Source organism: Hippocampus zosterae, chromosome 10 (genome assembly GCF_025434085.1).
Source record: "Hippocampus zosterae strain Florida chromosome 10, ASM2543408v3, whole genome shotgun sequence".
In the NCBI taxonomy this organism is placed as follows: domain Eukaryota; kingdom Metazoa; phylum Chordata; class Actinopteri; order Syngnathiformes; family Syngnathidae; genus Hippocampus; species Hippocampus zosterae.
The window spans coordinates 14,735,746-14,760,316 of record NC_067460.1 but is presented as its reverse complement, the minus strand read 5'-3'; the positions used below and the strand labels follow the sequence as shown (position 1 = coordinate 14,760,316).

Below are 24,571 nucleotides of genomic sequence, written 5' to 3'. Positions count from 1 at the left end.
TTTACCTTGGTGTCAACTATGGAGCAGGCAAGTTGTTTCACGTGGGCCAGGTCTGCACTCTGTGCCATCAGCACCGATTCCCGCGTCAGGCCAATCTGGATGCTGAAAGACACCCCTGAAGCCGGGGACCCCGGGGGCATCGTTGCACCCCCCGACGCACCAAGCCCGTGGGTGAAGTCCATCACGTTGAATCCACCCTGGGGGGACACGGAGGCCACGGGGAGGGGGGTCACCGCGGGCGAACCATGCAGTGAGGATGTCCCCGGAGAAAAGAAGACCTGGGCCACGGGTCCCGAAGGCATGCAGGGGCTGGCGTTGGCCATCCTCGCAACCTCCTAAGCTGTGCTTCCAACCTCTCAACACTTTCTAGAAAACAAACGCTCGTTCACAGGCTCAACCACACAGGAGTATTGAGCATAGTCCTCGCTTCCCTGTGGAATAAAGGAATGGATCCCTCTCTGCAGGAAGTGCTTTCTGCCCTTCCTTGACGGTGTCTTCCCTCCTTCACATGAGCGTGAGAAACAAACACCCTCACTGAAGGAGGGAAATTAGCCTCCTCTTACTCCTCCTCTTTCTACCCTTTCCTTTGCTGGTAGTTTTTCCTCCTTGTGCTGTTGATGAGAAAGTACAACAAACTTGAAGGCAAACCAAGAGAAACAGAAAGTAAGAAACAAGTACAAAAGTTGATTCGGGGTTACAAAATGGCCTCCCCTCGCACAGGAAACGATGAGAATAAAAACGTAGGACAGATTGCGCTCATTTCACCATTCAGTTTCAACCATTTTTTAAAAGAAAAGAAAAAGAGCTGAGTGACGGGACCATACTCGCCTCCCAACAGGAAGTGAAATGATTGACACGCTCGTCAGCCAATAGACTTTCTTTAAGGGCGGGGCTACCTTCACTATTTGCTCCTCCCCCTCTCCCCCCTTCCTTGCAGCCTTGCGCAGAACGATTCTCTTGCACAGACTTCGGGGGTGGGGGGACTCCACACTGGAAAAACACACCCCACCTCCTCCTTCTCCTCCATTAAAATGCATTTCCTTTTCTTGTTTCCACCCTTTCCCTCCTCTTGACACACTTCAGCCAGCACTTTCTCAAGACACACCAATGCCCAAACAGAAAAGCAGCACCACACCTCCCTCACCCTAGTTAACGACACAAAACTGCACACCTCTTTCCACTTTCAAGTCCCGTCTAAAAACACACCTGTTCAGGATTGCCTACAACACATAGCTTTTCCATGTCCTATGTTTTTATGATTTTATGTCCTGTTTTTATAGAATATCTCGTTTACTAATTTTTACATTGTATTTTCTTATTGTCTGTACAGTGTCCTTGGGTGGCATGAAAGGCGCTTTTAAATAAAATCCATTATTATTATATTATTATTACTTGTTTCTGTGGTTGGTTTGGGGAGGTCCAAAACATCAGCCACACCTGACATTCAATAGAACGTAATACTCACGCCAACTTTTGATTGTCATTTTAGCAATAATCATCTAAAAACATGTTCATTTTTGTCATGTCAAAATTACGTGTTTCAAATACTTATTGAGGAGTTAAGGAATTTAAAATATTTAAAATATCTTATTCAACACGTCAATAATCAGTTATTCACCATGTTTGTAATCTAAAATATTTTCATGCCTTAAACAAAGAAGCTATAAATCTGAGGCGGAAAAAAATCAAATGATTTGCACTATATCTTCTGTCATGTAAACATTAGCAAAGAAATCATTCAACCCGAAGGAAGACTGGGATTAAACAAGGAAACATGTAAATTCTAATCATTTGTTGTAAGGTTCGAATGGGACTAAAAAAAAAAAAAAGGCAAATCACCCATGATGTTTGCAAACTGAAATGTGCCTGATACATGCCTGGTGAATTGCAAACCACACCATTCACACTCACTCCGATGGAAAATTTGGAGTCCTCAATAAATCTAACATGCATGCTTTTAGAAGGTGGTGTATACCTGGAGAAAAGGTCTGCAAACACCGGGGAAACACACACACTCCGTACAGCAAGGTACCAGAATTAAATTGTGCAGATGCAGTTGATTCTTTTGACTGTACTGATATTACCATAACTGTGTAAGATTTGAGTTGCTTTAGTAATTGCAAACGGCAAGGCAAAGAATGATGATATATACACAGTTACTGTACAAAATCATTTTTTATCCTTTTATCTTAATGACATACAACAAGCGACCCATCAAAACAAAAAACAGTCATTTGATACAAGCTAGAATGCAGTTCAAAAATAGATAAATCAAAATTGATAAAAGCAGGTCTCTTATCCCTTGTAGTTCGAGGAAATTGTTTGACTAGAGCTTAATGATGTACAAAGTATCACACAGTGATAAATTGCGAATAAAAATAAAAATACAATGGGTCATTTACCTTGGCCTCTGACTGGTAACACATTTTTGGGCATTTTGTTGAGTTTTTTTGTTGTTTAGTTTTTGCTTAACTTCTTTTAAATGAAGTTGTAAAATGTCATTAGCAATTATAAGCAAGTCCTATGCCAAGTCAGGGAGGATGATTAACTTTCTTTGCATTCAGAGTCAAAGCAGACGCAAGAAAACAAAAAGATGCTAAATATTGACAGCAAGTCTACAACCATTTTCATTTTTTGCTACGCATCCGAGTGATTTGCACTCAGAGGAAGCTCGTTTTGGCCTTGAGCTAACTATCCTTTTGCTATCATCTGCATTTTGGTCGCGTGTGAGCCCAACCAAAGTGATCACAAATTACAGGGCACCCTTTAGCAAAACTCACAAGCTAGTTGTTGTTGATTGACATTTGTTAGTCCAGATTAAAGTTTTGTTTACTCGGCTGCCTTGTTTATTTTTAAAAAAGGGGCTGTCAAAAGACCTTTCACGGGAACCTGCACAAATGACTGGAAACACTAATACGCACAGCAGGCCAGCAGTTGGCATTGCTCTTATCTGAATTTAAAATCTCGCATAAACTAAACATTAAACTCTGGTTACAATAGTTCAATTTATGTTGAAAAAGAGTGATTATCTTGATCATTGTCACTGCTTCATCGACGGTCCACGACTGTTTTGGTTGTGACTGAACAACTTTTTCATTCGTTTTCTGAAAATAATAATACTTGTAGGTTGGAAAAAAGTGGAATGGCAAAACACAAAAATGCTTCATATAAAGATCAGTCATTCTAAGAGATCCCGCTACGGGAGTTGATGTAGTCGCCTGTCGCTTTTTTCCAGTTTTTCAATGCAGGTTATAAAGGATAAGCCCAGAGATCTGAATGCTGGAGACCCCATGATGAGAAAAAATAATAATAAAGTGACCGTATAGGTACCCTGTTATCTTAAGAGTTGCAAGTAGGACAACTTTTGTCACATTTATTTTCAGTCATTACTTGGATGGGCATAACAATCAATTCTGATTGTTCAGATCTGATGTCAAAAGAACCCCACCATTTCAGGCATGGCAAGTTGAGCCAGACACATCATACTGCTGGCATTGGGCAGAATCCTCGTGAACTCCAAAACATTCCCTTTTCAGTTAAAAAAAAAAAAATCACAATTGTTCAGCCATTAGTATTGCATCCTCAAAGAGAGTAGGCTATTTTGAATCATTTAGATTGGTCAATAATTTTCAAAAATAACAGATCCACGACCAACCGTACCAGTTTATGAAGTAATATGAAATTGACTGTATTTGAACAAAGGTTTCCGCCCAACATTGACAATATGGCAACTACTACGAAGAGTGAAAAGCGTTCAAAGATTCGCCCATTCCATTAAAAATATTTAGACATAATTGATGAATCCATTTCCCCATAATTAAACAATTAATATGAAAATCCTCATCCCTATGAGGTATTAAACTGAAAGTTGTTTTTTAATCATAAATACAACCGTACGGTTCCTCCATGACGTATTAGGGCTTCCCCTGACAAATACCAGAACACAGTGGTCAGACACTTTAGGGCTCTGATCAACAGTTACTAAGTTAAACTGACGTTCTTACACAGCACCTCAGCTCCCAAACGACGCTTTCTATGTGTAGTGATAAACGTGACAGATTCAAAACGATCGTTTCATTCCCCCTCTGAGCTGTTTCTCTTGGGCATGCCTCGAGGCTAACGTGCCACGGTGCAAATTCATGTGCGCCATACAACAAGAGGGAATCTCAGGAGGGTGTCCTTTTTTTTTTTTGTGGAGGAGGGGTTGGGGCGTTCTGAATGCAGAACGCCGACAAATAGACATTCCATGGGGGGCGGACGGGTGGGACAAAGGATCTCTCTTGCACTCACACATGCCACCGAGGAGAAATTTGGAACAGTCAACATTGTGAAATGCATGGCAAGTCAACAAAGTGATTCAACAGTGACGCGTCAACACTGCAAGTCTTACTCTACCACGCGCCAAAAAAAAAAAAAAAATCCCTGAACTAACGCAAGCTTTCATAGCACCATGATTTCACTCGTGCGTACGCATGCACACACACTCCTCTGTACAGTAAAAAGCAGCAAATAACCCAATTTGCTGGGAACGCCCAGATTGGCCTCAAACCGCACTCCCCAACCATTAACTGTGTTCTCACCTTACTGATATACAAGAGCACTGTCAGCCTTAAAGAAGAACTAAACCCAATTATTTTTAAAGCAAGAATACATTGTCTGTACCAGCGCTAGTCAAAATGTGGCACTGTAATCAATATTGTGTGAATGGAGTATAAATTAAACAAAATTATTAATCAATATAAGGAGGCCGCTACACCACATTGGGCCTAATCATTACCAGCTAGTCATGTGACGCCATGTGTGATCAGAGCGATACCTGCAACCAAGATTCTTTAATGAATTGTGTCGGCCGACAGGCTGTCGAAAGCGAATAATTTTGCAAGCTGGTCCGTCCCCAAATCGATTGTATGTTATATTACCCATTACTAAACATTATAAAGTTTAGAAAATAGTTTGCGGAAACAAATGCATAAAGGCTCATGAACGCTTCGGAGCCATACGTCATGGTTGTCGCCTCAACATTCAGTGTTTTTTTTTTTTTCTCCAAGACAATAACTTGAGAAAATAGTTAGGTTAGATGCATTTAAAAACATATTTCTGTCAAGGAAACGTCAGCTGCCTCGTGGCTCGAGGAGCTTTGAAAAAGTGTTCGGGGAAGATGATGTAACCAAAGTCATTTCCTTTAGGAAGTATCTATGGCTTTGTTGTCTAGTCGGCGATCACCATATTCTACCAGTTTAATCAACGACAGAGTATTAAATTAGCGATTGAACATGAATTTCGTGGTGTTGTGTAGATGTTCATGCGCAATACTATATGATAGCAATACAAAGTTTTTACTAACTTGAACGATGCAATGTTTAGTAACCTCAAGCACGATGCTGTTTTTGGGACTTACTGAAAACTACTGATTTGGAGCAACTAACTGAGTTCGTACTAACTCTGGGTGGTTCTTCTATTAAATAAAGTTGCATAATAAGTCGAGCAAATAGGTCACATTCTTACAAATCTGAAAGAAATGGCAGCCTCCAGAAGCGATTACGCAAGAGCAGATGGATTGTTTTGATGCACATTTTTCGAAAAACTACTTGAAACGGCACCTGACAAGCAAAACCTTGAACTTCAGGGGTTCAGTTCCACTTTAAATATAGACAAATTGACATTCCATACAACATCTATACAGTGAAAATGGGTCGTGGCCAAGTTGAAATTAAAGCTATTAAGTTGAAACACTGGCATGTTGAACATTGTCGGACCTTGAGGGGAAAAAAAAGCAAAAAAAAAAAAAACCCAGAATGCACCACATACTCCTCATTGAGTCTTTGGAATGTGATACATACAGACAGGTTCCCCGATTAGATAACATACCTACATCCCACTGGTCAGGATTTACACCTTGCATTTATACGGCATGCACGAGTCTAATTGATGGTTCTCCTTAAAACATGAGCAGTAATTCATAGAGCTCGAGTGCACATGCCACCTTGACATAACAATCGGTAGACACGGAATACAAAAAAAAAAAAAGAAAAGCGGAAAAGCTTATTGTAGTGTAGAAATGATTTTTTTGAAGCCGCAGATAGGAGCTTCTCGAGTTAAAAAACAAAGCAGTGTGGTTTGTATAACAAGAAGTCACTGAGGCATAAAACAGTGAGGAAGTGAGGGGAGGTGACGTCCTGTGACAATAACCCAGCCAGTGGGATGCAGGACAACAGTGTGTGTGTGTGTGTGTGTATGTGTGTGTGTGTGTTTTCACGCGCTTGTGTGTATGAAGGGGAAATTGTGTCCATTGTAGTCTCTTTCGGCACAGTCGAGGGTGTCTGAAAAAGAAAAAAAGGGAAACATGGTCACATTTAAGGTATGTTGGTGCTCCACTGGAGTGATTGTAGAGTGTGATGTGCGGGCTCCCACTCGTGGTACGCGAAAGAATCACTGCGTAACTACAGTTAAGTGTTATTATTTTTAAATCTCCAAGAAGTGTTTGGCTTTACACGTTTTTTTTTTTTACTACAATTATTTTATTCTTTCAAGTTTTTTTGCGATACAAGCCGTGAAATTGCTGATTCTTAGCTTTGACGTGTGAGCAAAAAATTGAGATACAAGAGGGAGTAACTGACAGCTAATTGACCTCATTGAAGAGCAAGCAGCAGTTTGCAGTACAGTGAACTATTCCTCGAGCAGTTTATTGCCACAATCAATTGGACCATGAGTTAAACTGGGGGGAAAAAAACGGGTCTCTTCGATGCCAAACTCTTCAACGTTTGTCTGAATGTGTAGAGTTGAACAATGAATCCAACTGAAATCTGCATCACATTGGAGTTATTCAAGTCACACAGGCTGCAATGGGGGGGGGGGGGTAAATTAAATTTCATGTTGATGATATTTTGAATAAGTTTTTTTTTGGGGGGGGGTTGTACTTGATGTAAAAGTTTGAGAACCCTTGCTACATAGAAAAGTTTCGGACTGGTTTTTCAAATGAAGCTGGAAGTAGAAACATCAAGATATTTTCAGCAGTATGCCTCCACATAGTATGCAGTAAATTTGATGAATCGTGAAAAGTCTCGCACCCGCCGCTCCGGCCTCACCAGATGGAACGGCGGTATGATCAGACAAAGATTTTGGCGAGTGCGTCGGCGCCTGCGCTGGCGATGAAGGGCTGAGAACTGTGGAAGGCCACGTCGTGAATAGCCTCATCGTGTTTCTTCCTGTGGGCCGTGATCTCCTGCACGCACGTCCTGTTGTCGAGCATCCACAAGCGCACAGAGCAGTCGTGGCCTGCAAGAGGGGGAAATCATATTTACCAATAAGGAATAGGGAAGCTCAAATTCATCCAAGTGCGGAAATTTGCTTGATCTATGCAAAAGATAACACGAATATGGATTCGTATGTTCGATCAAAACGCCACAGCGGTCAACTGGTGAGCACAAGTTTGGTTTACACTGGTGGTGGTTAGAAATTAAACACAACAAACTCAAATGAGTATTTAAATGCATGATTATGCAACTTTTTTTGCTAGAGAGGCAAGCAGGGACAACAGTGTCCTGGTGCAGGCTTGCGCACAGAGAAACGCAATTAGGGTGTGATAACAAAATGGAACCAACTTTATTAAAAAGGTACTATACGCATCAGAGCTTTTGAGATTGCTCATCACCTCACTGTCTGAAGTGAGAAGAGTTCAGCAAGTAGCAAAACAAGCGACCGTACGCTGTCGCTGACAACCTTTTTTTTTTATACCATCCTCCAACCCCACTATATTAAGTGACATGGTTGTAACATTTATTCAATTACGCCGCAACACTATATATATATATAGTATAGATATATATTTTAGTAGGTTTGCAGTATCAGCCATACAGAGCAGGAAATTAGCGGTATCGATTGAAATTTCTCATATTGTGCATCACTAGTTCAAAGGCAATTATTTTGTCAGCGAACAATACCGACTGCTTGACTTCCACTAACCACACAATATAAATTACAAGTTATTTAAATATTGAGTCACAAGCTGAATTTCAATGAAAGGAACTGTGGATGTGGGATAAAGTAAATGTTATAGCAATGTTACTGATTTGGTTGAAACTCACTGCCAGAGATGAGGTAAGTGCCTTTCGGATCTGTTGTGAGACATGTAACCGCATCCAAGTGGGCCACCATAGAATGGACCACTTTACCTATAGAAAAAAAAGGAGAATACCGACATCCTCTAGCAGCCCACGAAACACTGGCCCATTAAAGGGAGAAATGCGGGTACCAGTCTTGTTGTCTAGGAAGCGGATGGTGCGGTTCTCGTGTGCGGTGATGGAGAGGGCCTCAGATGGGTGACTCACCACACGGTTAATTAGTTCACTTCCTGGAAAGGACAATAAACAACCATATCTCCAGATGCGTGACAACATCTTGATACAGTTCATTAAGTGGGGCAAGCGTCTTGGACGTACCATCCTTGGTCTGCGTCTCGAGTGCTGTGATGCTCTGCTCCGTGTTGAGATCATAGAGCAGGGTTTCGCCTGCGTCAAACGACACCACCACCTGGTTGGGGTCAGAAGCCACAAAGGCCACCGATGTGGGCGTCCCGTGTTCTGACAAGACGGTGAGAGTGTGAGGTATTACATGTGTAAACAACGGAAAAGCTCAAGTAACAGGCCTGTACCTACCCCTCTCCTTATTGATGACAGACAGGCAGGGGGCAGAGCTCCGCGGGTCCCAGATGCGAATGGTGCCGTCCGCTGAGCACGAGGCCAGCCGATGGTGGACAGCGGAATATGTGAGACCCCACACGCTGTCCTCATGACCTGCCAGCACACTGCTCTCTATACCAGGATCTAATTAAGGTGACACAACATGCCGTTGATATGATTACAGCTTATTTAAGGTAGCTGGTGACCATCCTGCGCAGCTGACTCACTGACCGTAGTTGTCGTAAGGATCTACATTGAAGTCTGGCATCTTCCAACACCTTACGCTTCCATCCAGGCCTCCACTATAGCAGGATTCTCCATCTTCTCCCATAGTCAGTGACAAAACGGCGCCACTGCACAAAGAGTTTAACGTGTAAGATTCATTGAACCACCTTTCTGAATCAATATGCTATTCAGTAGTGGCATAGCACTGTAAGGGGCAGGGTGAGCAGGAGCTCACTTGACTAGCGATATGAACTGAATTGAGATACAAGATGGTTCGAGTCTCATTTAGCTAGACAAAATACCAGGCTGTGTAAAGTCTGAAAGTCAATCTTGATCCTTTCATTATATCACAAAAACATGTCATCCAAATAACTGAGGATGGTATTAAAAATGCGCAATATGAATAAACATCGATATGACGAAACAATCAGTTCCATTTCATGTTCATAAGTGGAATGAATGGTGATCGACTGGCTAGCACAGAGCAGAGGTGTAGGGTTCGATTCCGACTCTGAACTTCCTGCGTGGATGTGGATGTTCTCACGCTGCCTTGTGTGGGATTTCTCCAGGTACTCCAGTGTCCTCCCACATTCCCAAAATATGCGTGGCAGATTAATGGAACACACTAAATTGTCCCCTAGTGTGAGTGTAAACGCGGATGGTTAGTGCGAATGGTTAGCACGAGTTTGGTTAACACTGGTGTGCCCTGTGATTGGCTGGCAGCCAGTTCAGGATGTACCCCGCCTACTGTCCGAAGAATACTGGGATAGGCTACAGCACACCCGTGACCCTCGTGAGAATAAACAGATCAGATAATGGATGGACGGATGGGTGGATGATGTTCATAATTATTATTGCTCAGTATGGTGCTTGGACATGTTTGGACTCACCTGTGCGCTCGAAAAGTGTAAATGGGCTCAACGTCTAAAGCAGCATTTCTGTGGAGAAAAACTTTGCTTCACTTTATTCTTTAAGAGGTCACATTCACACTACACACTGCAGATTTCACACTAACGTTTCTGTGACATTTACATTAAATAGAGTGGTACTTTGAGATCATTGAAAAAAATCATCTCTCCCATTGATGATTGGATATGATCTGCTAAAGCCTCTGGCCCCCCCAAAAATATGTTTATGAATATAAAGAGCACTGTAGAATATTTCAAATGCAGCAATGTCATAAATAGAATGTAAAGAATTAAAGAGTTTTACTGTATTTTTTTCTTCGATTCAATGGACACCGTGCTGCTTTTTTCGGTGTATGTGCCTTGACCACCTGTATAATGCAGATACATCGGCGTACTTGATCCATGGTTCTCATTAAGCTGCTACATTTGTCGCATTTGGAGAGGCAAAAAAAATACACACTTAAAATATGGGCTTCACATATTTTGACAACAAAAAAAAAATGCCATAGGCATCACGATTTTGATCAGCTCTGCTAGAAACAGCTACATCCTTAGGTAAACAACTGCCGTAAATAAAATTATTCATGAATACAATCAGTATTTAGTTGGGTTTTTTTTGTGTTTGTGGGCAATTATTCTCGGAAGGACGATATTATCCTTCTACATATGTTGCTCTACCAGGTTTTGAAATATCCGTTGCTTAAACAGTTATAGCGCCTCAACACAGATGGCAGTCCTTAGCCTGTCTATGTATTGTAAGCTGTGTGGTTGTTTGATTTACACTTTGTGCATCGGAAATTTTTGGTTTTACGTTACGGGAAGAGTCATCTGAGATTGTTCTCTATCTGCCAAACTGCTGCTTGTTGTGACCAGAGCCGAGTCTAACGCCACCGTACAGGGTTTGATTACATTTGTGCTCGCAAGTCAAAGTGAAAACTGGTCCGAAACGACAGCTTCGGGTCACTCGCATCTCAAGGCACCACTGTATTTGATTTTCCTGAAGGTCAGACGGTTCCTACTTCTTGGAATGCATGGCTTTGTTGAGGTTCCATAGTTTTAGTGTTCCATCCTCCGAGGCTGTGAGCAGCACCGCTTGGCTGGGGTGAAACGTCAGCGCACGGATGGCATCAAAGTGGCTGCGAAGCGTGAAACGGGGGTTCCACGTCTTCTTGAACTCCTCTCTGTTATCCTGCATCTGTAACACCCACACGCGCAGTTACATCATTAAAACCGGATCCAGCTCACTGATTCTGAAGGGTTGAACCGCATCGGGTGTCGCGAAGGGAGCAAATGTGTTAATTACATCCATGGAGAGATCGTTGTCATTGGCGACGGTGAGATCAGCTAGTTCACCCAAGTTCATGTCTCCACCTCCAACTGCATCCATGATGAAGACATCTGAGGAGAAACCCAAGGCGCCACCTGCAGGTTTGGAATGTGGCGTCAGTCCCGCCAACGTCGCAGTTTGAGAAACAGAACAGCAAAATATGGAAAGTGATTCTCGTCTATACCAGGATCCTGTTACCCTCCATCGGGCTAGCATACTGGAAGCAATTATTTTTGGATGGAGAAGAAACTCTACCCCACAGCATCTTATTTGGGTTTCAAAACTACAAGCATGCATGTGGAAGACTGAGAAGCGGAACTCGCCTTTTTTTTCTGAGGAGAAGTCTTACCTTCGCCCGAGCGAGTTTGTCCTGATAAAGAGGGGGGCGGAGCAGGTTTTGCGGGGAAGTCCGACATCATGCCTTGTAACTTGTTCCTGCGGTTCTCTGAACCCGGCGACAGGAAAAACACACAACATATCCAGTCATGCGGAGAGATGGAAGATGATTTTGAAGTTTGAAGGCCAAACGTAGACCAAAAGATTCAGACTTCATTCTTTCAAATATGGATTCATGTGCGGGAGACAACGTAGACATGTAAAGGCTGCATGCATGATACTTGTACATCATGATACTCATGATGAAATCACCCCAGGAGAGAGAGTAAGAATCAGGAAAAAGAGTGAGAGAAAGAGAGAGAAAACATCTAGTGACAGATGACAGCGACACAGTGCTAGGAGTCACAGACAGAGACAAAGAAACAGGCAGTTGGGGAAAGAGGTTGGTTTTATTGACAAGAAGAGATGTGGAAACATAATGAGAAGTAACTCAAAAAAAGTGAGCATGTGGGAAAATGGGGCAGGGGGTGTCAGAAAAGAGCGATACAATGGTGGCAGGGAAGTTGGAAGTGATGGTTTGCTATGGTAGCTGCATACCTAACTCCCGTCCGTCCCCAGAGATCCTGGCTTCTCCCGCCCCCTCCCCATCCTCCCCGGAGCCCAGAAAGTCAAATTCACTGAGGGCGTCTTCTGAGTCATCCTCATCCTCCTCGTCGTCGGGGTCTAGGTCTGTGGTCATAGACTCCGGACCAATCTGAAAGGGAAAAAAGTAAGAATTCCCCACAACCCCCCAAAAAGATGACATGTGATTACATGCAATAAGATGTTTGGCCATAAAGAACAAAAGGTTTGATTATTGCCGTTGTGACTCGATAACGTGCTGCATTAGGCATTTTTCAGAGAGGATAAAGAATATATGCATGTGAGTAATGTTATGCCATAAATCAAGAGAGTAGATATTATTTGTCGCTTAATAGGTTTTAATCTGTGACTATCAGTGCAGTTTTCCCTTTACGTTAGCATTATGATTGCGTGTCATTCAGATGGCAACACCAGGTTTAATCTGGCCACATACTGCCCACTTTATCCATTCAAATGGAGCCCTTGACAGGCCATGGTCTTGAAATCCAGTGAACGGAGGACGTGTTTAGATTGGCCGCCAGAATTTCTGCCCTCGGCATGTAGCTCAATTGGCATGTGCAAATCCTTCCGCTTTGCCGGGCAAAAAAATTCAACATGTTAGATATGAATCTCAAGGCCTTGTGAGGCAGAAATGAACCACACACAGTGAGCTAACCGTCTGAATCAAGTTTTTATGTAGTATGTTGCAGGTAGCTCAATGTGCAATTAAAAAAAGAGAAACTTGGAAAGATTCATAGCATACAGCGAAGTGTTTTTAACACTTTTTTTTCATTTTGATTCCATAGTCACCATCTAAAGAAATCTGATTACATAAGAAACAATCAAATTATTTTTAAATACAATTTCCCTGGCCTTTTTCAAAAGTTTGTCCTGTGTGTTTAATGGATCCGTATGAAGTGTCACTTTTTGAATTAACCAATTGAAATAAAACTGGATAACATGCCAAAACTGGCTCCTGTATATAACTAGTTGAATATTTTCTCGGCTCGAGATGTAGCCAATTTTGGCACACATGGCCAGCATATTGAGGAGATGTGAAAGGAAAAGAATTGTTTATTGTTGTCAAAATATTACTTTTAAGTGGGTGCCGGTATTATTACTTAACTTTCACATCAAAAGTGTGATCGCACCTTTACTCGAGACTTTTTGCTCTTGCGAGGGCCATCGATGCAATCTGTTGCCATGCCTTGGAAGTCGTCTTCCTCATCACTGTCGTCTTCATCATCATCCTCACATCCGTGCAGGAAGGGGATCTTATCGAGCACAGAGCCACCGAGACGTTCCTTAGAACTTTCTTTGCCTGCATTCCTACCAATGGATAAATTAGTCAGCTTCTCCGTAGGACACTGACTGGACACTTCGCAATGAGATCCGAAACAAATATTCAGATTTGGTTTGGTTTGGTTTTAATTGACACTGTCAGAAAGGTTAGAACAATGTTTATTATTATGGGTGTTTAGAACTTCATCATCATCATACTGAGCTGAACAGCTCAATACCAGTGCAAAGAGGAAAACATCTTGTCCGGCTAGGCGTGAGCATCTTCCTCTTAAGGCTGACCTCTTAATTTGCTCTTCGATCTGTCTGACCAACAAGGATTCGCCAGCAGCCCGCGTCTCAGGCTCCGGCGAGGATTCGGGTGGCGGAGGTCCATTGGCCTCAGGGCTGCTCCGCCCGAGCAGGGATCGCACTCGTTTCGAACGCATATCAAGGATGGTGTCCGAGTAGCCCACTTCCTCTAGATATCTATGTTCACAGGAAACTGCCATCCATCAGAAACTCGGCAAGAAATGAATACATCGCAGTACATCATAACGATTACACCTAGTGTCAAATATGATACCAGAAGGAGCATTTATCTGAAGAACGGGCAATGGTGTGATCTGTTGGCGTGACAATGGCATCATTTGCACTTAGCTTTGTGTCTGTGATGTCATCTTTAAAGTCCAAATAGTACAGATTTGTTTAAACATTGACAGGCAAGCTTTAAAATATGGTGCCAGCCTGAATGTCCAGGAGGAGGACTCTAAGGTAAGGCTTCATTCTTCTGTTTCATCACCTCAAATCACAATTGCACCAAGCAGCCTTTCCCAAAATAGTTTTTTAAAATGACGGAAGCCATTTTTTAAAAAAATGAAGAATCAAAAAGCAACGTCAATATGAAGGGAGGTCCATCACAAGCCAGTTATCCCTTTGGTCACTTTTGACACTTCCTGCTTACCAGAGTTGATAATCAATTAATAGACAATTAATTGAACATCAAATCAATCAACAACTTTTGATCAACAATTTATAAGCCATTGTTTAATCATAGCATCCAGACAATTTTAGGTCAAGCAATGGCTACAAACGATGAATCGATTGTCCACATCGTTGTAGATTAATTTGATAATTGAGCATTTTTGACACTGCGAAATAGCTTGTACTTGTATGTATAAACAGTGGGGACAACAGGATCACAGATCCATAATCTAAAAAAAAAATAAAAAATCAGCGTGCAGATTTACACGGCTATGGAGCCGAGGAGGGAGAGGGTGGGGGGGGACAGGCTACCATAGTCAATTCCGTTGTTGCCATAGTGAAATGGCCTTACAGAATGTACAAACCTTCCATCTCCTCAGGGTCACTGGTAAACTTTAAAAAGTCACCACTATTCCTTCTGCTATAAATATTTTTTCTTTTGCTATTTGGCACCCTGTGTGACAAACCCAACACTCTCACCATTGTCTTCGACGTAAATGCTACACTCAGAATTCATAACGAAAAGTTACCAATGATGGCTGACATAGATGAATGCGATGAGATGGTGTGATGACACCAAACTTACTTGCGTAGTAGCTGACGTCCCTCCTTCCACGACATCTGATTGGCTGGCTCGGAATCTGCCTCAGCCGGGCCATTGGGAACTGCAGAGATTGTAAGGATAAATGAAGGAGGCGGTTGGAAGAACAGGGACAACATTGCAGCAGCAATGGAGGATGCAACAATAGACAAAGAGGATGATTTAAAAATAGCAGAAGAGATAAGGACGCAAACATACTGGGTTCTGCTTCCATCTCTGGTTTCTTGTCACTCGAACTCAAGTCATTTCCGGTCTTCAGCTTCTGGTGTTTAGACCTGCACACATGCGCAATACCACAAGAGGGCCCCATTACAAAAGGATCATTGGCAAGCTTGTGTGTGAAAAAGAGTGCACTTGGACTTCTCTGGCAGCCCGTCTTACCTTTCTTGTTTGAGGGCATATTCCAACATTTTAATCCGCCTTACTAGGTCCTGTTTCATGTTCTCTTGTCCTTTCCGCTCACCTTGCAGGAATGCTACCTGAGCCTGAAAACACATAGGAGGCATTAGACGACTTGTCACAGCAGCCGCAGCCTACATTTACACGCATTTTGGGTACGATTGAATCACATGAGATCCAATGCAAGAGCTGTATCAAAAACTCTGCCATTATAAAAATAATAATGCGTTCAGTTTTGATTTATTCACTCAAGAATTATGAGTTCAACAACAGAATTGTATCTAGACTTGGGAGGGCACAGACTTAAGAGTTTGTCTAGACACGAACCATTGCTCAGACAGTTTTTGGCCTTTTCTTGCAAGCAATGACGTGAGTGTGTGAGTGTGCGTGCCCGCCAGTTTGATAATGACACTTCCTAAGACCACTTCATTTCTTTTCTTTCATTATGTTCCATATATACTCTACAGTGGTTTGCATTTTTCTTTGATCAAAAACACGTAATTAAATTGTGGTTGGTTTTTGGGTCAGAAACAGATTCATTACACTCGACATTGGAATGTAGTATTTTCTAAATACAGGATGGGGTGGTGGGGGGACATGAGTGCTACCGCTATTAAAAAATAAGCACTGCATCAGTTATTTTTCAGTGTAGAACTTGATAACTGTGAAGAGGCCATGATCAAACACAAAAAGATGACAAGATTGCCAAAGGAAACTTATGAGAACTGAGTGAGTACATGTTAAGTAGAGGGTTGTGGAAGACAGATTTTATTTTTAAACTTGTCCTAACCAAGCCCTCAGTGCGCAGCTGCACGAGAGGGGAAAACAAGAAACACCGGCCAGATTTAAATGGCTGTGCACGTTTGGGACACATCCTTCCTTTATGCGCTTCCTTTCTCTTTCCTTTCCGTCAATTTCCTTCCTCGGGGAGCAGATTTAAAAAAAAACAAAAAAACACGACACGTTTCAACCAATAAAAAAAAAGGCCGGATGCAATACTGTACAAAGTTAACCGCAAGCTGAACTAAACAATACATTTTAAAAAAATTTCAAAAGTCGGCCAAAAGAAAACATGAATACCATATATATATCCCACCAGACACCCTCCACCACTTGTTTACCATCCTGCATAATATAACATAAAAGTACAGGTTACGTTACAATCAACTCAAATGAAGCGGATAACATTAGTATCGACTGGCATTGAATCGTTTAAAAATAATAATAATAATTGAAGAAAGATGTCATTTTCGACCTATGTTGAAATCTGAAGTTTGGTTACCATAGTACACAATTGGACCTCTCAAGAACATTTCTTTCAACACATTTTATGGATAAGTGAGTTATGTTCCAAATAATAAAGAACCTGCACAATTTGGTTGGAGGTTTGCTCCATGATGTCATTTTTTTTTTTTTTTGGTAACAATTTGAGGTATTTCAACATTTCCCTCACTGTCTGAGCAACTAATAGAGTCATCGTAAAATGTCATTTCAGGCATATGCAGAAAGTATCCATGAAGCTGTACAATTGGCCTTGGTGCAGATCTGCCCTCCATAGAATGCGAGTGAAGCTCATGATGATGTACAGTATCTCTAATCACGGACGACACATCGTCCTCCAGCAGATTAAGGAGCCACATAAAGCAAGTACGAGCAGGTAGGCATGCACAGTAGTGCTGTGTTTGTGCCCCTGCTTAGAACAAACACATTTAGAGGCCCTCCCCTGCCCCTACATGCATAGTCACTTCTGGAAGAAGTAGAACAATCTCAAAACATGGTCTCATGAGACAACCACTTGGTCTACTTGAGAGGGCAGTAATCACACTGCACCACACACACACACACACACACACACAGTCATGTAACAAACTAGGAGGCCGATTGGAGAATCTGCCAACCAAACTCACTGATGTGGCTGCAGAGTAATCCCACTTAATGCAATGTGATTTTCTATGCTTATTGCAGACTTTTGGAGATAATCGTCTAAGCCAACTCGTAAACACCGGGAATGTGATCATACACAGATACCCATTTATTTGTTTTAGGCCAGACATGTCCTTGGGGTATTACCTAAGAACCTCGAGTACAATATTAAACGCTGTGGTCGATGATAGCAGCTCGGCTAGATGAGCATTTCCAAATGCACCAAAGCACAACGATGAGGCAATTTGTAGGGAGAAAAAAAAAGGCAAAATCATGAGATGTTCTTCCATATTCAAATAAGTCAGTAAACGGGTTCTACAATGGCTGACTGACTAGAGATACAAATGTTGTGCTAAATTCCAAGCAACTACCGGAAAATTGTAAAACCATAAACCTAACTGGTGTCAGACCATGAGATCGTTTAGCAGGAAAAAAAAGGTTGTGATTTTGAAAGCATTTAATTCCAGATTCATTTAATTAAATAACGCATAAAAATAATTCCAAACAAATTCAGCAACAGAACAGCAAGGTGACATTGCGGTTAGCACAGGGTTAGCATTTACCGGTAATGGTTAGTACGTCTGCCACATAATTCTTGCGTGGAGTGCCCACCTCCCATAAACTGGTGATGCCATCTGCACCAGTATGTGTACTGGTGCAGATACTGCATGTATGTACGGGACTCCTAATCATAACGATGCACTGAAAGTGCAAACCAATACCACCTCAACAGCCTGATATATACCTTAGGTATCTCGACCTTCCCCTGATGAAAATATGCACGGAAGCGAGTCCCCCACAATCACCCCCTCCCTCATACATTCCCTTATTTCACCTTCTTCATTGTTTATGTCTTGTGACCTGTTGTAACTGTCATATGCTTGTGCAGGAGTTTTTTGCCTCACTCAAATTATCCTCAAAATGAGGGTAGTTCGAGCGTGGGGTTTTTTTCTCCCCCCCCCTCACCCCCCTTGTGGTTTCTTTCGGACTTTCGGGTTGAGTGAACGCTGGCGCGTTTTGGCTGCCGCTGCTCAACCTGCATTGTTTTGTGTTTTTTGCTTTGTAAAGTGTCCTTGTGTGTCTTGAAAGGCGCTTATAAATAAAATTTATTATTATTATTACGTAGGAGCCTTGTTGAGCTATTTCAAGGTACACACGGGGACTAACACTTTTAGCCGGCGACAATTGAGACATTTGGATGTGGTCTCCCAGAGGTATTGTATTGGGACTCTGTATTGTCAGATACTTATATCAATTTACTTGGACTCCTAGATGTCTCTAATTTTAGCACAATTGCGAGACATAATGGCATTCGATCAAATATCATAACTTGGTGGCAGCAAGTAGCAAGTAGTCAAATATTAGCAAGCAACCTGCAGTACAAGAAATGAACGGATGAAATGAAACAACCGAGAAAAACAGATAAAAACACACACTTGGTCAACTAAAGGCAGGTCCCAATATATTTTGCAAACCAAATTGATTTGCATAACTTTCAACGTGGGATTCATCCGTTTTTTTGAGACCCAATCCATGAACTCATACCTGCCTAGAAAAAAATAACGGAAAAAAAACAAGCCGACACCTGCTTGCGCACACAGCGCTACAAGTTCAAACCACACCCTTTGAAGGACCCCAAGGGGCTCAGAACCCGGCACCTTAGCGCGTGATGAGGTTGTAGTGAGGTTGGCAAACCACAGAAACACGACGACAATCATTTATCTTGAGAGGGAAAGAGACGTAATTTTGAGACTTCATATATCTTGAGCGTCATAGCTCCAGAAAACCACAACATGCTTATTATGGAATGTCATAGTATAGGAATGAAAAGACGTCATCCTGTTCTTTCCTTCTACGCCTATGCCCAGATTTTGGTTTCAGTTTGGGACGTGCCTGTTCTTGTTAATGCGTGGGACACGTACCAGGTCATGGCTGATTCATTGGACAGTAAGAAGAAACGAAGCACTGATACTTCAAAATAAAATTAAAAACTGGGAGCGGGGGTTGTTGAGAAACAAAGGTGAGCAACACATTTGCAAAAAAACATATTCATTGTGACTTTTAAAGTCAACCAGCAGGTAGAATATGACCTCTTTGCACTTTGGAAGTCATCGAATCCAAACTGGCTTGAGCCTCAAGTCATTTCTTTTGCGTCATGAGGGTAAAACAAACAAAAGACAAATACAAAGGAGCGGTGATGCAAGCAAACCCATCGTGCCACCTGATCTCTCCTTCCTGTGGGCGGGATTTCTTCCACGTGATACACTACTGCTGCTGCTGATGGCCTGAACAAGGTTTGAAGAAGTCCAAAGCAAAAAAAAAAAAAAAAAACGGGTCAAGGGCAGAATTCCTCCTCCACTGGCCACGCTCCATCTCCTCATCCACTCATCCATGCATCCCGAGAGAGCATCCCAAAAAAAATACAGCGCTGAACTTTTCTGGGCCACTGTGGTTCACTGAAGTGTATGTGTAGTACAGTAATCCCTTGTTTTATCGAGGTTAATAGGTGACCAAAACCACCCGTGATAAACGAAAATCCGCGAAGGAGCGACCAATTAACATACATATATTAAAAAAATAAAATAATTGCCCCACGTGGGCCTTTGCGCTTGAGCAGGGCGCACTAACACACACACACACACACACACACACAAGCCAGCAATCCCTCCTGGCTTGCAGCAGACGTGTTTATGATTAAGATAAGATATCCTTTATTTGTCCCACACTGGGGAAATTTACAGCCTCCAGCAGCAGGAATGTAGGTAGAAAGAAAAAAAAAAAACAAACAGTTCAATTAAGTGCAATATAATCAGTAATTAGTCAATTAAGGATGGAGGGACCTGCTTTTGTTATCCAAAGTCTCTCCCTCCATCTTTTTCTCAGCAACACACATACACTCACCTGCACGCCCATGCGTGCATGCACACACGTGCCCCACGTGGACCTTCCGTGCTTGAGCAGAGTGCGCACACACTAGCACGCATAATAAACAACACTTAGACACTGATTTTTGCGGACTTCAAAAAAACAAAAACAAACTTTTTTTATGTTTGAAAAAATCTGCAATGCACCGAAGCCGCGATAAACGAACCGCGAAATAGCGAGGGATCACTGTATTAGTTCTTAATAAGATGGGAATCATCCACAATAAGACTTGGAGAGGGATGCATGTAAATAAACATACAGAAGAGGAGCGCAGAAGGAAGGCGCATGCCATAAATTGCATAGTATGTCTGGATATCATATGTGTGTCATTGCTGAAAGCACAATCCTATGAATTACTGATGGCCAAGCTAAACAGGAACAGGAATCCTATGAGCCTCTAGAAATCTATTCGTCGCTTGCATTAACGTAAATAGAAAACACATCTCGTATAAGGAAAGGGCAACGGCTCCCTTCAGTCTGCTTGTGTATGAACTTGAGCTGGGCATGCAATGCAAAAATCCAGATTTTGAATCTGAATCGGGGCCAATTTGAAGTCTGCAAAGTTATAAACATTTGTGCAAGATGTCTATAGTTTTGAGTTTTTTGGAAGCACTTATGGCATATACCGGTAGTCTGGGTCTTATAGATTTCCAGCTTTGTTCTCAACATGGCAGCCAGAATGCTCCCGAACTGCTGAACTAAATGAACTTGGAGCACCTTCATTTTCAGAGTAATTTGTAGTCCAAGCAATGTTTCCTCATCTCCTCCAGTTTGCGTAAGTGAAATAGCTTTAGCGGTCGTTGAACTTTTTCTTCACTCCAGTCAGATGATCTTTGATGAAAGACGAAATCTGACAAGTTTGGCAAATACTTCTTGTGTATCAGTGGGACAGAAGAACAAGGCCACTACCACCTGTCTCCTCTGGGATGTCCCACCTGGTCCAGTTTGAAAGGGGGGGGAGGGGGCGTCATTCCTGCCTTGACAGAGAAGACATGCAACCACAGGTGGCCTTCCACATGGGGAGAGGAAAGGGGGAAAAAAAGCCACAGGGTTTTCCTGTCATGGACACACAAAAAAAAAAACTTCCCACGAGTAGTCACGCCGCTGTAAGATGATTGATGGCGCTGACATAAAACAGGAAGCTAGCATTTGTATTTTACAAGGCATTAATGTTAAGTACAGCTGACGTGAGCCAACGTACGTTGGTAAGTAGAAAAGGCCGGGGGTGAGGCACGCTAACTAGCATGTTGAGTGCTCCGAAACCATAGGCGTGTGGCCATAGGGGTGATTAAACGGAAGCGAGGTCATCTCTGCCTGTGCTGACAGAGGATGGCGCTAATTCTACCCAAGAACACCGCTGGATAACACGTCATTACAAATTCCATGACAGGCCCGGTTGGTCATGGTGATGGCCTGTTTCTGAGAGCTATTCGCACAACGGCGTCCATAAGGGCGTCAAGCGCAGCTTTATTGTTCATCCATATTTTATCAAGCTTCTATTTATACCCACCAAGATAGGAGTGGGGGGCATCCGGTGAGTAAAAGTGTTAAGTAACAATGTGCTGTCACAAGTCCCGGTTGTATAATATTTATGAAAAGCATCAAAATAATGCAAGAAAAATTGATTCAAATATTTTGCAGTCTCTGTGTGGTTTGTGCGATGCTCTGACTCAAACACACACACCATTTGTGTCATTCCTGGGACCTATTGAGCATTTCTTTTCCTAACTGAAAGTCTTTTTTTGTTTGTTTGTTTTTGAGTGTTTCTCCCATCAGTCTCCTCTTCAGGAGGCGAAACGCATTTTCTATTGGGTTAAGGTCTGGTGACTAACAAGGCCAGTCTAAGACCTTCTGATTTTTTCCTCTGTTAAAGTCTTGGAAGGACAATGACCCAAAACACACATCTATTTGATCAAGCTTCCCTGATTAGTTGTATACCTTTTTCAGTAAGTTGCCAGGCTTCATAATTCATTCTTCTGCTACTATCACAAGTTATATCGTCAAAAAAGACTAGTCCGCATGTTCCGGAAGCAGGTACCCAATGACATAACCCTGGCATCCTTCACAGGTGAACTTTTATGTTTCATGGCATAAGCAGATGCTTTCTTTCTCCATACTTTGGGGCCTATCACTTTGGTAGATAGTCATCTCCGTAACATCAGTCCAGCAAACTTTGTTCCAAAACGTTGTGGCTCATTTCTGTATTTCTTTGCAAAATCCAATCTGGCCTTCTGATTCTTTTCACTGATGAGGTATATTTCTTCTCACAAAGTCTCCTTTGAACAGTGGATCGTGATACAGTACCTTCACGCCTACCCTGTGGAACTTGACAGTGATGTCACCGACTGCTGTCTTCGAGTGTTTCTTCAGAGCTCTTACAATGTTTCTGTCATCAATCATTGGTGATATCCTTGGCCGATCGGTCTGATGTCTGTAACTCAGGACATCAGTCGTTTCTTTCTTTTCAGGAGATTCCAAATTGTTGTATTGACTATGCCCAATGTTTGTGCGCTCTGATCAATTTTTCTCTTCTCTCAGCTTCAAAATAGTTTCTCTCTCATAAACAGCACTCTGGTGTTCCAGTTTGCTTAACAGCAAATGTAGTTTTCACAGGTGAAACTCCAAGCCAAAAACAAACACTATCTAACGTTTAAGCAACGAAATCTAAAAGACAACGACAAAAAGTCATTAGTTACATGTTCATTTGAAAAGTGGGTGGCTACAAACAAGTGGTGCTCTGTCCTGAGTTGTTGTCAACATCAAAATAAAAGTATTCGCTGATGGTATAGTGGTACACTCACCTGACTTGTGTGCAGGCAGCGTGGGATCAAGTCCCACTCAGTGACTGTGTGGATGTGATGGATGTGAATGGTTGTTTGTCTCTACATGTGCCTGGCGACCAATTCAGGTGTAGTCTGCCTTCTGCCTGAAGTTAGCTGGGATAGGCTAAAGCAGTGGTCACCAACATGGTGCCCGCGGGCACCTGGTAGCCCGTGAAGACCACTTGAGTAGCCCGCCAGTGCCTGGACATTGTGATTTGCTAGTAGAAATTATGATTTAAAAATGCAAACATTGGCAGTACTGTGAGACATTTCGAAACACGATCAAAGTCTGACAATTTAAATCATCAAGTATTAAAAATAACACATCCTCATATTATATTGAAGGTATTTTGGACAAATATGTTATTTCAGACGTGTATCAATTTGGTAGCCCTTCACACAATCGGTACACATGAAGTTGCTCTCACCCTCAAAAATGTTGGTGACACCTGGGCTAAAGCAACTCCTCGCAACCCTGTTCCGGATAAGCAGTGTTGAAAAAGGATGGATGGATGGATGAGATTAAAGTCGGACTTCTGACCTTTAGTTTCGAATTCATCTTGTGATCCAAAACCAAAATGTATTCAGTACCAAACAAAAAACAAAGAAACTGACCTTGCCATTTCAATACTTTTAAACACGCCTGTACATACCCAAAGAACTCCTATTTTGCAGGGTTCAGTGATTGTGCACATTCAGACCGTCATCCTATTAGTTTTGTGTACATTTGACAGGGAGACTGTCAGATTATATTTGTTTTGTGGGAAAATTGTTTATATCACGCGAAGAGGTCCTTTATGCAGAGTTTTATTGCCTAAATCATGGTGGGGCAGCAGCTCAGATTAACGTTAGCCTTTTAGCATGTTGTGATCTGATTGACTTAGTGTAGACGATATTGAACTGTATTGTTTCCCAGAACAGCGGCAAATATGTAGAATTAATATTATAGTGTAATATGGTTCAATTCATGCCAACAGTCTAAATGCAGGGGGTAAATAATAAAACACTTACACGAAGTTCGTCTCTTTCCGCCTCCCAGCGGTATTTCTCGGCCTGGAAGCGTCCCCACTCGTACTGGATGAAGTGCAGGATCCCGGGAAGAGTCATTCCCGAATCGGCGTCCTGCTGTGATTCGCGGAGGTGTGCCGATCCGGGCATGGCCCCGACCGCCGCCGCCGCTGTTGCTGCCATACCCCCAGTAGCGGCTACTGGTGTTGACTGCCCCGGTGCTGCTGCTTTGGGCCCGTTTGGGTTGCGCCCCACTCCGCCGCTGCCGCCTCCAAAGTTCGGGTTTGGTCCTCCGCCGGATCTGTCCGCCTCCATTTTAACCGTTCAACCCTGCGCCAGGTTAAGAACTGGGAAACGGGCGAAGTGTACAAACAACAACAATGATAAATCGCCAGTGCACTCCTTGCAACGCAACCGCACTTCGTTGTAGGCTACCTCCTTTCTTCCCTTTCTCACACGCACGGAGCAAAATTACTATGCCGTCGGTAAAATACTACACGTCCGCTTTTTAACCGTCAAGATAAAACGCATTTGAA

At 42.5% G+C, this 24,571-nt stretch overlaps 2 protein-coding genes and 1 long non-coding RNA gene across 5 annotated transcripts in view; 1 reads left to right on the top strand and 2 right to left on the bottom strand.

The window, feature by feature from the left end:
- prkd2 (protein kinase D2) overlaps positions 1-1,122 on the bottom strand; it is a 29,502-nt gene extending 28,380 nt beyond the window's left edge. Inside the window, exon 1 of one of the 2 annotated variants that reach the window (XM_052079181.1) lies at positions 6-1,122. In XM_052079181.1, coding sequence (XP_051935141.1) covers positions 6-323 — 318 coding nt within the window. In that variant the 5' untranslated portion in view covers positions 324-1,122. The remainder of the gene's footprint in view (positions 1-5) is intronic. The other variant, XM_052079179.1, reaches the window with a different exon arrangement.
- A 1,034-nt stretch (positions 1,123-2,156) lies between these two features.
- On the bottom strand, positions 2,157-24,505 carry strn4 (striatin, calmodulin binding protein 4). 2 transcript variants are annotated; one of them, XM_052079187.1, is made up of 18 exons: positions 24,039-24,505; positions 15,340-15,443; positions 15,157-15,233; positions 14,944-15,022; positions 13,677-13,862; positions 13,247-13,424; positions 12,072-12,228; positions 11,488-11,583; positions 11,115-11,233; positions 10,831-11,006; positions 9,794-9,841; positions 8,910-9,031; positions 8,655-8,822; positions 8,439-8,579; positions 8,252-8,350; positions 8,085-8,171; positions 7,068-7,275; positions 2,157-6,320 (listed from the first exon to the last, which is right to left on the bottom strand). In XM_052079187.1, the coding sequence occupies exons 1-17, from the start codon at positions 24,348-24,350 to the stop codon at positions 7,106-7,108; spliced, it is 2,319 nt and encodes a 772-aa protein (XP_051935147.1). In that variant the 5' UTR covers positions 24,351-24,505; the 3' UTR covers positions 2,157-6,320; positions 7,068-7,105. The 2 variants fall into 2 exon arrangements, with proteins under 2 accessions (XP_051935147.1, XP_051935146.1); XM_052079186.1 differs by having other exon boundaries at positions 7,086-7,275.
- On the top strand, positions 6,290-8,997 carry LOC127609432 (uncharacterized). The gene is made up of 3 exons (XR_007964564.1): positions 6,290-6,436; positions 8,676-8,764; positions 8,863-8,997. It is a non-coding gene; the product is annotated as an uncharacterized LOC127609432 (long non-coding RNA).
- Positions 24,506-24,571: the final 66 nt, after the last annotated feature.